This window comes from Sphaerodactylus townsendi, linkage group LG02 (genome assembly GCF_021028975.2).
Source record: "Sphaerodactylus townsendi isolate TG3544 linkage group LG02, MPM_Stown_v2.3, whole genome shotgun sequence".
Lineage (NCBI taxonomy): Eukaryota > Metazoa > Chordata > Lepidosauria > Squamata > Sphaerodactylidae > Sphaerodactylus > Sphaerodactylus townsendi.
The window spans coordinates 81,069,715-81,083,338 of NC_059426.1; the positions used below are offsets into that span (position 1 = coordinate 81,069,715).

Consider the following 13,624-nt stretch of genomic DNA (forward strand, 5'->3'; position numbering starts at 1 on the left):
CAAGATGATACACCATATGTCCATCATTCATTTTCATGCCCTGATAGAAGGCAGTTGGCTACCTTTATAGGTCTCCTTAAATGCTATTAATATCCTTTCCTTCTGATTACTGATATGTCCTACTCCCTCTTTCCTCCCCTCCCACTCTCCAGGCTCACAAAGAAGTGTTCAAAACCTTGTAATTAACATGTCCCTCTTGTTTTCATTCTCTTGCTGTCTACTGCATCTTGTTTTCATTCTCTTGCTGTCCACTACATCTTGTTCCATGATACTTCTCACCTGCTGAAGCTCCTGAACCAGGTATGTGTCACAACTTCCAAAATTCTCATATTATCTCTGGTGTATGTACAGAGAATAAATGAGTGCATGAATCACATGTTGGAAGAGAAGAAACAAGATAAACAATCCCTATTAATAAACTATCACTTAACAGCTTGTTTTCTTCGAATGCTTCACACTCACAAAAACTTTAACCTGATACTATTTTTTTCCACATCCTGACAATTTCTTCAGGGATCTGTGCTGCAGTATTCTTGTTCTTTTCTTTAAAACCAGTTTATTTTTCCTTCACTCATTCCATGTCTACCCCATTAGGCTCAAAATGTTTACATACATATTCTTTTTTCCTTTATTCTCTCCTGTCATTACTGTTTGCTTCCACTATGACACTTCTGGAAGAAACCCATGAAGAAGGTATGTGCTGTGTGCCTTTTGCTTCTTTTCTTTTCTACAGCAGTGGAAATAATGTTCAAAATATTTGAGTCTGACTTTAGAATGTTTCTACTATTCTTTGTTCTGGATGCCAGTGGCATATCTGCCTGGGGACAAGGGGTAACCCCTATCCCCGGGCGCAACTATTCTGGTCACCTGGGGGACACAAAATCAGCCCCACACATGACCAGATGCCATCAAGAAGACGACAAGGCAGCATGAAGTCCTCATCGTCTTCGGTCTCCTTCGGCACTGCCCACGTTGTGGGAGCAACAACTTGGGCAAGACTGAGGGAGCCTGAAGATGAGGAGCTGGCTTCTGCCCTTCCCAGGCCCTGGGAAGAGCAGGAGCCAGCCTCCAGGGACCTGCCAGGGGGAGAGCACCACCCCTCTCACCCCTGCCTGGCCTCTGCCCTCCCCACTGCCAGCCTCTGGAGACATGCTTTTAAAAGCACTGAGGCTGGGGGCGGAGCTCAGGAACAGGGACCCACCCAAGTCCCATCCTCTGGAGGGAGGGGCTCAGGGCATGGCCCCACTCACATGCCCCACCCCCACCCTCAGTGCTTTTAAAAGCATGTCTCCAGAGGTTGGCAGTGGCCTCTGCTCTCCCCAGACTCTGGGGAGGGCAGAAGCCGGGGTGCGAGGAGGGAGGGGGGCAGGTTTCGGCCTCTACCCTCGAGCCCTGCTCCCCAACTCCACCCCCAGGTACAGGGGAGGGCGCCCGGAGAAGGCTTGTCTCCGGGCGCCATTTTTCCTCCATACGCCTCTGTTGGATGCAAGACTTCATGGATAAACCAAATATGAAAAAGGCCCATAGATATTTTAACTGGAAAATGTGGCTGAACATTTGTGGAAAGGAATTTTGGTTGCTTGGTCTATTAAATGCTTTAAAATACATAATTATTTCCAGATAGCATGTTTATTTAGGTAGTAAACATTTAGATGGCCAGAAATATTATAAAGTGGAAAGGTAAAGAAGGAAAGAGGGCACAAAAGTGAGTTTTATTCTAGGTGTGAAGGTTGCTTGTTTGGATATACTCAGATGTATACTAGGGAAGTTACAGTGCAATCTCATGCAGGTGTAGAGCCTCATCCAAAGGGGTGTGGAATTTGCTCATGGGAGTACTGTATGGCTGCACTGGTGGATTTGCCCTCCCTGAGGGCTCTTGCCCTGGTAGAGGAGCAATTCTGCTGGGCATGTGGTGCTGGGATGCAGTGTTGGACAACGTGCCAGTGTCCCAGGGCCCCTACCACTGCAGAGGCGTGGGCATGATTGGGGAGGAGCCAATGTTAGTTGGTTCCCTCCCAACCTTTGCCGGTATTACGTCGGTGGGCCCACTTCAGACTTAATCCACTGAAAAGGTAGTGTAAGTCTATTGAGGTCCATGGAGGCTTCGTCGTGGCTGGGAGGCTTTTTCACTTTCTGAGCCTCCCCATGCCACCAGAAAGTCTCCATGGGAGTAGTGGGGCACTGCCACATCAGTACCATGGCGCACCACTTCCAGTTTGGATGGGGCTGCCCAAAATAAAGGTAGTCCCCCGTAAAAGCACATCACAACATTTATTAGGCAGACCATGTTAACGGGATGGTTTACCTTCCCCAGTCATTTACACTTTAACCCCAGCAAGCTGAGTACTCATTTTACCGACCTCGGAAAGATGGAAGACTGAATCAACCTTGAACTGGCTATTCGACTTCTGTTGAAATTGAACTCAGGTTGTGAGCAGAGCTTTGATGGCAGGACTGCAGCTTACCACATTGTTCCGTGGGGCTCCTATGCAGAATTACTCAAGTACAAAACCATTAATTTTAGTTGGCTTAGACTGGCATAATTCTGCATAGGACTGCACTGTTATAACAGCACAAAAACCTGTGGCTCTACCTCTGCCATGCTTAGAAGGCTTTGGTCTTATCTTTCCTAAGCAATATACCTTTTCCCTCCAGGCCATAAGACAAACAGTTTTTGAAACTGAGGGTAGAAGCAGCTAATTATTTGACATGATAGCCTATTCATAGGAGTAAAGTAAAAGAAACACCATACTGGCCATGTACTGCCTTAAATAGATTTTAATATTTAACATTCTTTGAGCATCATTATAATTTGATTTCCAGACCACCCTTCCAATGTTACGGACTCAGGGCAGCTTACAACAATCAGTTAAACAATTAAAAATTTGCAATCAGTCCACTGTAAAAGGTGCCACAAAGATCAATCTTTAATAGCATAATTCTTCATTCTGCTTCCTGTCATATATTGTTTAAAAACATATTGTTTCCTGATTAAATAGACAGTTAGATCAGTCAAGCTATTCTTATTTATACTGACTGATAATATAGTTGGGTCCCAGAATCCCTTTTGCTTTTACAAACACACAAATATGCTAATATTCCCTGGAAGGTTTTTAGCTAGTTCACAAGCAATAGCAAAGTAATTTGCAAAACAAATATTGTCTCAGGCAGCTCTGTAAATCTTGTGACTCATAGCTAAAAGCGGACTATCTGCAGTGTGCTATGGCCAGCCAGGTGTTTGATAACCCCTCATTTTCCATTTTTTTAGCCCCAGGCAAAGAGCAGAAATTTATGAATCTCCTGGGGGCTCTCCATCTTTTCAGCCTGTGTTCAACTTGGTGATGCAACAAATTCAGCAATCTGGGTCTAGGGTGTTACCCACCAAGGGATATTTGTGGTTACAGCAGTAAAGCACCTGCTTTGGCAAGCAGAAAGTTTCGGGTTAATTTCTTGGTACATCCCACTAACAAGACAGGTTAGTACATAACTGAGAGGTCTTCTGCCTGAGACTCTAGATAGCCAGTCAGAATAGTTTGTACTGATCTTGAAAGATGAATGGGCTGACAATGCAAAGCAGTCTCAAGCATTCATTCCTTTAATATATTCAGTAGTTAAAGCTAATAACTATCCAGGATCTTCAGATTCTCAGTGTCTTAGTTAGCAGCCAATATTCACTTACATCTCTCAATGGAAAAATATATCAGGGGGAAAATGTATAATTTGGGGTGGGTTCTTTGTTTCTCTCCATTCAAGAAGTTATTTCTGTCTTGTGGTGCCAGTTTCAAGTGGGATCAGGGTGAACATAAGTTTAACTAACAGCAATTCCTATGTTCAGGGTGGCTGGAAAAAAATGCCAAATGAAAGATAGAACTGCTACGGGAGATAAAGAATGTGAACTAGGCCTTGGAGACTTAAATGTGTTAAACACACTTTGTTATCACTCATTTAAAGCCATTTCCACTTGTTGTTTCTCTTTGTTTTGATTAATCTAATTTACAAAAAGAAGATAAGATGGGGTGACAAAGAGTGCTTTGATTATGTGATCCTGCATTGCAGGGGGTTGGACTTGATGGCCCTTCGGGTCTCTTCCAACTCTATGGCCCTTTCAGCACGGGCGGAATACAGCGCCCCAGGGATGGCAAAAATGCCGTCCCTGGGGAAGCGTTCGCACAGGAGGCACAGCAGTGCCATCCTGGCTGCCCTGGAGCGGCGTGAAGCTGTTGCTTTAAACCTCGCTCATTGAAAAGTGGTGTCTTCCCGCCAGAGCGGTGCAAACCACACCAGGGGGGCGCCGCTGCTTTTCCCGTCGCCTCCACTGACTTGCCTGTCCAGCACCGCTCTGGAGGGCTGCAGAGACCCGCCCATGCTTTCCTCTGACCCCTGGAGGTCGGAGGGCAGCATGGGCGGGAACCTGCAGCTCTCCAGAGCGATGCTGGACAGGCAGGTAAGTGGAGGTGACAGACCGGAGGCTCTCCGGTGTGGCAGATCTGAGGGGCTGCTTGCACGCTGCCATGCGAGCAGTCCCCGAGCCTCCAACAGCATAATTTATGCTGATGGAGCTGCGTTTCCGACACTGTGCGGAAAGGGCCTATGATTCTATGACAAGAAAAGAAATAGGATACTGGTTGAATGGATGACGAATAATGGCAATACATTTTTTGGATTTCTTTCCTTTGACTTCCATTTGCAGCTGGAGAAGAAGAGTATTGATTTTTTGGTGTCATCTGGAGAGGTCATCAGTTCTAACACACACACTTCTACTTTTTACCCAATGCAAGATCATGAAACTGGACCAAATAATCACGATTGAAAATGGACAACCCTTTTGTGCCGCCATAGACTACCACTTCTTTTCTTTGCTAGAGGCAGACAGATTTTCATACTACCGGACCTTCCTTCCCAACACACTAGTTCAAATACATAATATTGCAACTTGCAGATATAAGAGAACAAAGTCATTCATGTCATCCATTTTAGTAGAGAGCTAAGATTTTCCAGTGGAGACCACTATTGGGCAGCACATCAGCTTTTCTTACTGATGAGTTTTGAATTTCTCTAAATTTCAGATTCTAAAGGAAGACATGAGACTGCCAACACCTTTTCTTTTAAAAAGCTTATTCTTTTTTTTTACTTTAGGCAAAGCATTGGAGGAGTCCTTTTAGCAATATCACTGTGGCATTACATTTTACAGGACCGCTATATGAGACCTAGAATAAAGGAATATGAGATACAGTAAGGCCGTTTCTGCATGGTGGCAGAAGCAGCTGTCCACCAGCATAATTAATGCCGGTGGAGCCACGGGACCATTCACATGGTCTTGTGCAGATGGCCCCAAAGCTGCTGTGAACCACAGAGGCGACTCCTCATGAAGTCACCTCCTGTCTGCATGTGTTGTTTACCATGTCTTCGCTCTGAGGCTCCAGAGGGAGGAAGTGACATGCCCAAGCTGCCCTCTGACCCACGGGACTTGGAGGGCAGCGTGGGCGTGTCCTTTTTCCCTCCAGAGCCTCAGAGGGAAGATAAGGTAAACAACACACGCAAACAGGCAGTGCCTGAAAGCGGCGCTCTCACACCGGTGCCCTTTGCACAGCGCCGGCAGGAAGACACCGCTTTCCAAAAAACATGCTTATGGAGCATGTTTTGAAAGCAGGATTTTTACGGGGAGCAGGGCGCTGTAGCAGAGGCAGCTGTGCAAACAGCGCCCCAGGGACGGTGTTTTTGCCATCCCTAGGGTGCTGTTTTGGGGGCGTGCAGAAACAGCTATAGGTACATCACAAAAAAAAATTGTCATGGTGATTCTAGTTTTTTTGCAGTTCCCTGGTGATGGAAATATCTCAAATAAGTCCTAAAGTTAGACTTTTCCCTTTGCATAAATTACATCTTGTGTTATCTTTTAACACCTTGAATATCTTTTAATGAAATAAATCCATAACAGAACCTTTATAGTACATAATTACAGCTTTTTATTTCAGGATCACGAAACGCTCTCATTCTGTGGTAACATTAAATCAAATTTTTAAGGAATCATTCCTTCACACACACAAAAAGATATCTGAATATCTGATATATTTATCTTGATCAGTAGTACCTGCTTGTTAAATTGTAGAGCCAAGTGTGAAATAAGCAATAAATCTCATAACAAAAGCTATTTTTAAAAAATGTTCTCTATAGTGATTTGTCATGCAGTCCTAAACAGAGGTCCTCTTCTGAGTCCATTGAAGTCTGCTTAGGACTTAACTGGTATTATGCTAATCTGAACTTTGTGGTAAATAGGAATAAGTTATTCCTAGTTATAAAGGACGGAGGGGAAGGGAATATTGTGTGCCACTGAATAATATCCATTAAATGATGTTTGGTGTGAGAAATGGGTGAGAAAAATGTTCCACAAAATTTACATTTTTCTCACTCTATTTTAAAGGAATAATGCAATGCATTCAGATTCATAGAGAGAAGAAACTTGTTCAGATTAAAATAACTACACCAATTACTAATTGGGTCCCAGAGATAGCTGCTATTTTGTACAAGAATCTTAAGTAAAATCCTATCAGATCTAGGTCGTTCTAAAGAAGTGTGGTTAAGGGAGATCTGAAGCACCCCCCCCCCCACACACACACATATAAACATTCAAATAAATTATGCTGACTGGTAAGATGGAGAAAAACAGAAAAGGATTATGGGAGGTGACACTTATTTATAGGTAGCTCTTATTCAGCTCCAGAACCTTGAAAAGCAACAGCTACATAAGACTCCCTTTTTAAAAGATCAACCAAAAATATCATAAAACAAAGAGCAACTTATTGAGTTCTCTAAAACTCTTCACCTGACTGTATATATTTTTTAAAAAGTAAAAGAGGGTATAAAGGTACAAAACTCTGTAAGTCTCTGTATTTGAAATCTGTCTTTGAGGAGGAAGATGGGAACAGGTGAAATATTGCCCAGAATGTTTTTAATATTACCACTGAAAAACAAATGATCCTGGACTGAAAAAGTTACATAATATTGCAACTTGTTCTTCAAATTAATGAATTGCCTTGTAAATTCAGAAGGAGAATGTTCAACAGGGCTTAAAATGGAATTGTGCATATAACACTCTGTCCAATAGACTGTGAAATTCTTATTACTAAAGTCTTACTACAGCCTTCCACCCCTCCCCAGAGAGAAAAAAACATTGTATGAGAGAATCTTTTGAATTCACACATAGCATTTGGTTATAAAAGACAACCAGAATTTGAGAATTAGAACTAATGGGATATTGCTGCCTTCCTGGTGCTATGTTGAAACATATGTGAAAGATATATGTCATGTGTTTGTCATGTTTAACTTCTAAGTAATGATGATCTGTTGCAGATCGTACCTTTATGATATCTCAAGGATATAACCAAATGGACTTAACATCCATTGTTTGTTTCGGGAGACCAGGTTGAGATTTATTTCCTGGTTGTTTTTAACATTTTCTTTCTCTTCTTCCCTTTCCCTCTGTTTCTTCCTGCATTCCCAAATGTAGAAAAGAAGCCCAGAGTACCAACGTAAGTAAAATACTGTTACTGTCATGATGCTTATTTTTCAAATTACACCATTCTTTCAGGGGTTTGCATCAAATGTAATAAGTACTGCCAACCAGATGCAGCCCTGACCTAGATAGCCCAGGCAAGCCCAATCTCATAAAATCTCAGAAGCTAAGCGGGGTTGGCCCTGGTCAATGGTTGGAAAGGAGACCATCAAAGAATACCAAGTGTCACTACTCAGTGGAAACCACCTCTGAACATCTCTTGCCTTGAAAACCCTGCAACTTGATGGCAACCCTCCCTGCCCCCAATGTTTGGCTGGCTGCACTTCTCTATCATGCCCTTTATGGTGAATATGAAGTATTAGAGGTGACAGAGAAGTACAACAAATTGAATGTAGAAGCATCACACACCCAGTTGGAGGTATATGTTCAGAATATTCATAGTCACTCCTACAGTTGCAATATTGCATTAAGCACTTAAATACACAGAAGTGTATGTATTCATGCTGCATGTGGCTTGGATTGGTGAATGTGAGAAAAGATGTCAGAGTTAATAAGACATATATATGGATGATGGTGGTGGTAAGAATGAACACAAAACAAATCACTTTTTTTGCTGTACAGAATTGTACAATAACAGTCTTTGAGAAGGGATTCAATGAGGGAAAGGGACAAGGTAATGGAGAGAGGATATTGCAGGAATGTAGGGAGGTATGGAATACACTAGGAAGGGTGATACAGCGATCTGAGTTGTTAAACGGGGTTTCATGATACAGAGGGAGTCAAAAAGGGATTAACACTAAGTACAACTATACATTATATACATGATAGCATTGGCAACTATCCATGATGAGGGGATTTCATCTAATGAAAGGGCAGTGATTTTCACTGCTTTTCCTGCTTCACCCCTCTGACAACTCTTCATGCTGTTCCTGGTAGTCTCTTGTCTCCCTAAAGCAGCATTTCAGAAAGTCATTTGACACTTCAGCTTGAAGGAGAGTGTGAGGAGGTTGTGCTTCACAGATAGAAATCCTTTTCATCAATGGTGGATCCAAACCATTTTGAACAATAGTATCACCACCATGTCAGCATGCCAGGGAACGAGTAACAGGACTACGGCATAAATGAGCCACATATAGTAAAACAGATTAGTCTAACATTATGCCCATTTCTGAACAAGTCAATGACAACTTTAAGCCTGTCTGGTTTTTTGAGGCATGATGTTTTACAGCTAGTAAAGTGAGGAGTTATCTGTTGATTCTGAGGATTATGTTACAGTAGACCAGCTTATCTTTATAAGATAGGAATGCAGAGCATAAAGTCCTGAGGCCCACTCCCACAATACCCCTCCCAATACCCAAAATCTAAAAGATTCCATCTTCTGTGCTGGGAAAATCATGCCCTAGAGCAAACAGCCAAACTTTTTGTTGTTACATTCATTTGATAAATCTTTTAAGAGAAGTATTGTCAGAACTGCTGCACAATTTTAAACAAACCCCCCCCCCCCCATTTAATGTCCAAAATTGCTGGTTCACTGGGAAAAAAACTCCCACCGCTATCCCATTTAACCATCTGATGGGAGGAGAACCAGGCTATCTGTGTTTGCCATCCTACATCAAAGTGGTCATAAAATATTTTTCCAACTGGTATTAAATCAAGTTTGGTTTAAGTTATGTTTTCTTGTGAACAGCATTATCATTCTCAGTTCTGAGAACATTTACCAGTGGAGTTTTTATGTCTTTCTTTACCTTGTGTAGGTTGACTGCACCTAAAATCCCAGAGGGAGAGAAAGTAGACTTTGATGTAAGTATTACTAGTGCTTATCAATTACACAGAATCAAAAGACCTCTCTAAACTTTTAAAATATCTCAGCTAAGAAAGTTAAAATATTAGAATCCCACCCTCAAAAGTCCCTAATCAAAGGTCACACAAAGCAATGCATGTTTGAGACTTTTAATAAATGATGATATAAAAGGATTTATGTAGCCAATATATTTTTATCATTTGTTGTCACAACCACCATAACACCCTTCTCTTCTTTCTCCAGGATATCCAAAAGAAGAGGCAAAACAAAGACTTGATTGAGCTTCAAGCCTTGATTGATAATCATTTTGAGGGACGAAAGAAAGAGGAGGAGGAGCTGTTGGCCCTCAAAGAGAGAATCGTAAGTCTCAGTAATATGGTCTCTCCAACCATCTTCTTCAGAAAGATAATATATAGTTTCAGAACTAAGGCCCCTTCTGCAGAGCAAAACTACAGCAGGCTGCAGTCGGGATAAAGCAACCTGCTGTCCTGTCAGCGGGTTTGCATGCCTCCAAGCAGACAGTGAACGGAGCCCATGGAAGTAATGTGGGTTGCAGGAGCGCCTTCCCATGGAGGTGCGTTTTTTTTAAAAAAACCACGTCCCTCCCACTGATGCATAGCTACGGAGGCATACACGGCTGAACCCCCACAGCCACGCTGCCGCACTGTAGGAAGGGAAAAAAGACAGAATGGGCAGCTGCATTGCGAACGCCTCCTGCCCAGCTGTTCACTCGGAGCGGCTGCAACCTGGGCTATTTAAAAAGAATCATGGATAGTTTGATTCTTGAAAAACATGGGGGGGGGGGGACATGGGATAGACTCATGTTAGGAGCAGGATCCATGCGAAGTTCCCCCCCAAAATGGGTTTTATACCATTGTTAACCCCGTGTTTATTGGCCCGTGCAGAAGGGGCCTAAATCTAATCACATTAACCCTTGTCTTTGACAAAAAGAGGCTGAAAAGAGAATTTTTAAGAGTGGTCACATCTCCATTGTCATAATTTTGAATGGATGCAACAGTGTTTCAAACATTACTGTTTTGGATGGGGGGGGGGGTGTTGATCCCTGAACTAGCTCTAAAAAAATGAACTTCAATCCAGCTGAGTAGAAATGAATTTTGTGGTCTCATTTGTTTTCAGAGGCAGATAGTGTCTTAATGTTCCATCAGATTAATTGTAAGTGTTTTCAAATGAATACCAAATCTGTATTACAATCTGATGCAGAATAAAAGTAGCAGACTACCCAGGAAAGCTAGCCTACTTCATGAAAAAAATTGGTCATTCATCATTTACTGATTTGAGGATTGGACTATGCAATCTCAATGGTAATTTCTTAAATCAGATGATCTGACAGCAGTTATTTAAGCATTTTTGTTCTATCTCCGTGAATACAGCCACAGTAAAGCAACTTATTTTTTCCTTCTGTGTACAATGGACAGGAGAAGCGCAGAGCTGAAAGGGCTGACCAGCAAAGAATTCGTGCTGAGAAGGAGAAAGAGCGCCAGGCCAGGCTTGCTGTAAGTCTGTCCACATTTTTCCCCCTCATTGCCATGTAAGGGCAAGTTGCATCATTAAGCTATGCAGAATGCTTTAGGCATTTTCTAATACTTTTTTTCCCATTCCACAGTCTACTCCCTCTTCCCCCAACCTTTTCAGGTCAAAGATTTTTTATTTCACACAGGTTATTCCCCCAACCTAATTCTGGGCATTTTCTCTTGTCCATTTCACAGGAGGAGAAAGTAAGAAGGGAGGAAGAAGATGCCAAGAGAAAGGCTGAAGATGATTTTAAGAAGAAGAAGGCTCTCTCTTCCATGGGTGCCAACTACAGCAGCTATTTGGCTAAGGTAAGTAAACATACAATTGGGATGAGGAAATATTAATGTGTTGAGTGAACTAAAACATTGCCCATCTGAAAATCTCCTTAGTAATATTTCCCAAAATGTTTATGAAACTAGAAAGTCTTTCATCTCTCAAGAAAAAGCCAAGGAAGAAATTTTAGTTTCAAAGAACAGTTCTCGGGGCTTTACTTTTCTCATGTTTGGGTATCAGCAAGTTGGTTCTTTGCTGATAATTTCCCATATTTTCCAGCATATTCTCTTATAATGACAGTTGTGTTATAGTAGACATTTAAGAAAGCAAACATTCTAGCCTCCCTGACTGACAAAAAACCTTAAATTGTCATCAAGTGTCTACACCTTGTTGACCTACTGCACTTGGGAAGAAAAGGTTCAGGGAAAGAAAGGAAAGGGTCAAGCAATCCTCTTGGGAGAATCCTGTGGAAGCAAAACATCTATGCTACAGTCTCCCAAAATCTTGCCTGAATAATGATTCAGTAATAGCAAACCTTTTTTTTAATACTTCAGGCACAATCTTTTCTACATTGAGGTACAAAGGGAAAAGTTTGAGTGGGTTTCCAATCAAGAAATACAACCAAAGATGTCAGGAAAGAACATGTACTTTTCTTACCTGTTGCTTGTGTCTCCATTTGTGAAAGCCTCCCCCATTGGATGAGAATTGTTGATTAGGGACATGCCAAGTTTTAGCTTTCTCTTCCACAGGGCAGCAATGTTTTCTTCAATGAATGTATATGGAATATCTTGCGATACTCTGAAAATACCATTTTTTTAACAGGCTGATCAGAAAAGAGGAAAGAAACAAACTGCTAGGGAATTGAAGAAGAAAGTGCTGGCAGAGAGGCGCAAACCCCTAAACATTGACCACCTTAATGAAGACAAACTGAGGTAAAATTTCTGACTCAGTTTCTCACATTATTTTGGAATGCTCTTTATTTAATCATCTTTGTAAACTTCTTGTCCATCTAATAAACATCAAGGGGAAGAATCATTTGAGCAACTCCATACTGATTCAACTTCTCTTGAGAGACCAAGATCCTCATTTTACTATAGTGGTAGTGTAATTATTTTGGGAGTGTGTATGTGTGTGCATATGAGAGAGAGAGAGAGAGACTTTAAACTGAGAGCTAAGCTGGAGAAAGGGGGGTGAGAGGAGGATGAGAGAGCAATATGACCGGTTGATTCTAGAGTGTGCACATGGGAGAGCTGTGCTAAACTGGCAGAGAGTGTCAGAGGCTCATTCCGCACATGCAGAATAATGCACTTTCAAACTGCTTTCAATGCTCTTTGAAGCTGTGCAGAATGGCAAAATCCACTTGCAAACAGTTGTGAAAGTGGTTTGAAAACGCACTATTTTGCGTGTGCGGAAGGGGCCAGAGAGTCAGAGATTGAGAGCGCAGAAGGTGATGGGATTTCAGAGTGAAAGGACTGGGAGTGTCAAAATTAGTCAGAGAGAGCTGAAGCTCTGTGTGAGTAATGCAGAATGGGTTAGGGGTTCTGAGCGAAAAGACCCAGTGTTGAGAGAGTTAGTCAGAAAGTCAGAGTGTATACAGAGAAAGTCACAGTCTCAACAAGCTGTAAGACAGAATAGACAGAGAGTCTGAGAGAACTATGAGAGAGAGAACCTGTCAGAACGTGTCAGAGTGAATTTATGTTGAGTGAAGTTCTCACAGTATTTGTTGCCTCAGCTTGATTTTATTTTGTAAATATTTTGCTTGAAACCTTGAAGTTACCTATCAGTTACAAATAAAATCTTACTTAGATTGAAGAAACATTGGAATCCCATTCTATTTTCCTTAGGACCATGTAAGCCATCCACTTTGCCTTATAAACTCATACACACTTACCAAAATGAGATACAGATTTTTTTTAAAAAAAAAAATTTATATTCCTGGTGGCATCTGTCACATGGGGAAGAATTACGGGAAAACATATTAGTTGGCACTTTTTATTTATTTATTTATAAAGAAAAAATGTGGACATCACTCTTGGTTGCCAGGCGTGGAAGGATCATCACAGGTGGAAACTCTTGGCAAAACTTTTAAGACAGAAGATCAATTGAAATTTAAATATGCTGTTTTCATTGCATCCTTTTCTTAGCATATGTCTTTTAATCCAAATTTATTTATGTAAAATTGAATGAAAGTCATTAAAGGTAATTTGAAAAACTGAGATAAAATGCTATTTCCCTCTTTTTGAAATGAGATATTTGCTTCAGGTAATTTGAGAGGAAAAATTCATCTTTGCCAGAACAGATCACCAAGCCCAGAAAAAGTAGTTCATTCTTCCTGCCTTGAGTTCTTCCTCCAGCTGAAGTTGTTTGTGGGGGAAATTATTGTAAGATCTTATTTAGAGAAGATCATACTCTGCTTTTGGCTAAGATGCAGAGATGAAGAATTTTTTTTGTCCTCAAATCACATCTGACCTTGGGTGAACCCATTGGTTTTTTTAAGTAAGGGAGGT

At 41.6% G+C, this 13,624-nt stretch overlaps 1 protein-coding gene and 1 long non-coding RNA gene across 51 annotated transcripts in view; one reads left to right on the plus strand and one right to left on the minus strand.

Moving 5' to 3' along the window:
* The window catches only part of TNNT3 (troponin T3, fast skeletal type), a 48,563-nt gene that overhangs the window by 26,605 nt on the left and 8,334 nt on the right, over positions 1-13,624 (plus strand). For 16 of the 50 annotated variants that reach the window (XM_048483405.1, XM_048483408.1, XM_048483410.1 and 13 more), the window contains 8 exons: positions 289-300; positions 679-693; positions 7,505-7,526; positions 9,265-9,310; positions 9,555-9,671; positions 10,748-10,825; positions 11,039-11,152; positions 11,940-12,049. In XM_048483405.1, coding sequence (XP_048339362.1) covers positions 289-300; positions 679-693; positions 7,505-7,526; positions 9,265-9,310; positions 9,555-9,671; positions 10,748-10,825; positions 11,039-11,152; positions 11,940-12,049 — 514 coding nt within the window. The remainder of the gene's footprint in view (positions 1-288; positions 301-678; positions 694-7,504; positions 7,527-9,264; positions 9,311-9,554; positions 9,672-10,747; positions 10,826-11,038; positions 11,153-11,939; positions 12,050-13,624) is intronic. The other 34 variants (XM_048483433.1, XM_048483430.1, XM_048483436.1 and 31 more) reach the window with 3 other exon arrangements.
* LOC125425788 overlaps positions 1-13,624 on the minus strand; it is a 35,618-nt gene that overhangs the window by 7,721 nt on the left and 14,273 nt on the right. The window contains exon 3 of the long non-coding RNA XR_007243449.1: positions 11,775-11,915. This is a non-coding gene — a long non-coding RNA (uncharacterized LOC125425788). The remainder of the gene's footprint in view (positions 1-11,774; positions 11,916-13,624) is intronic.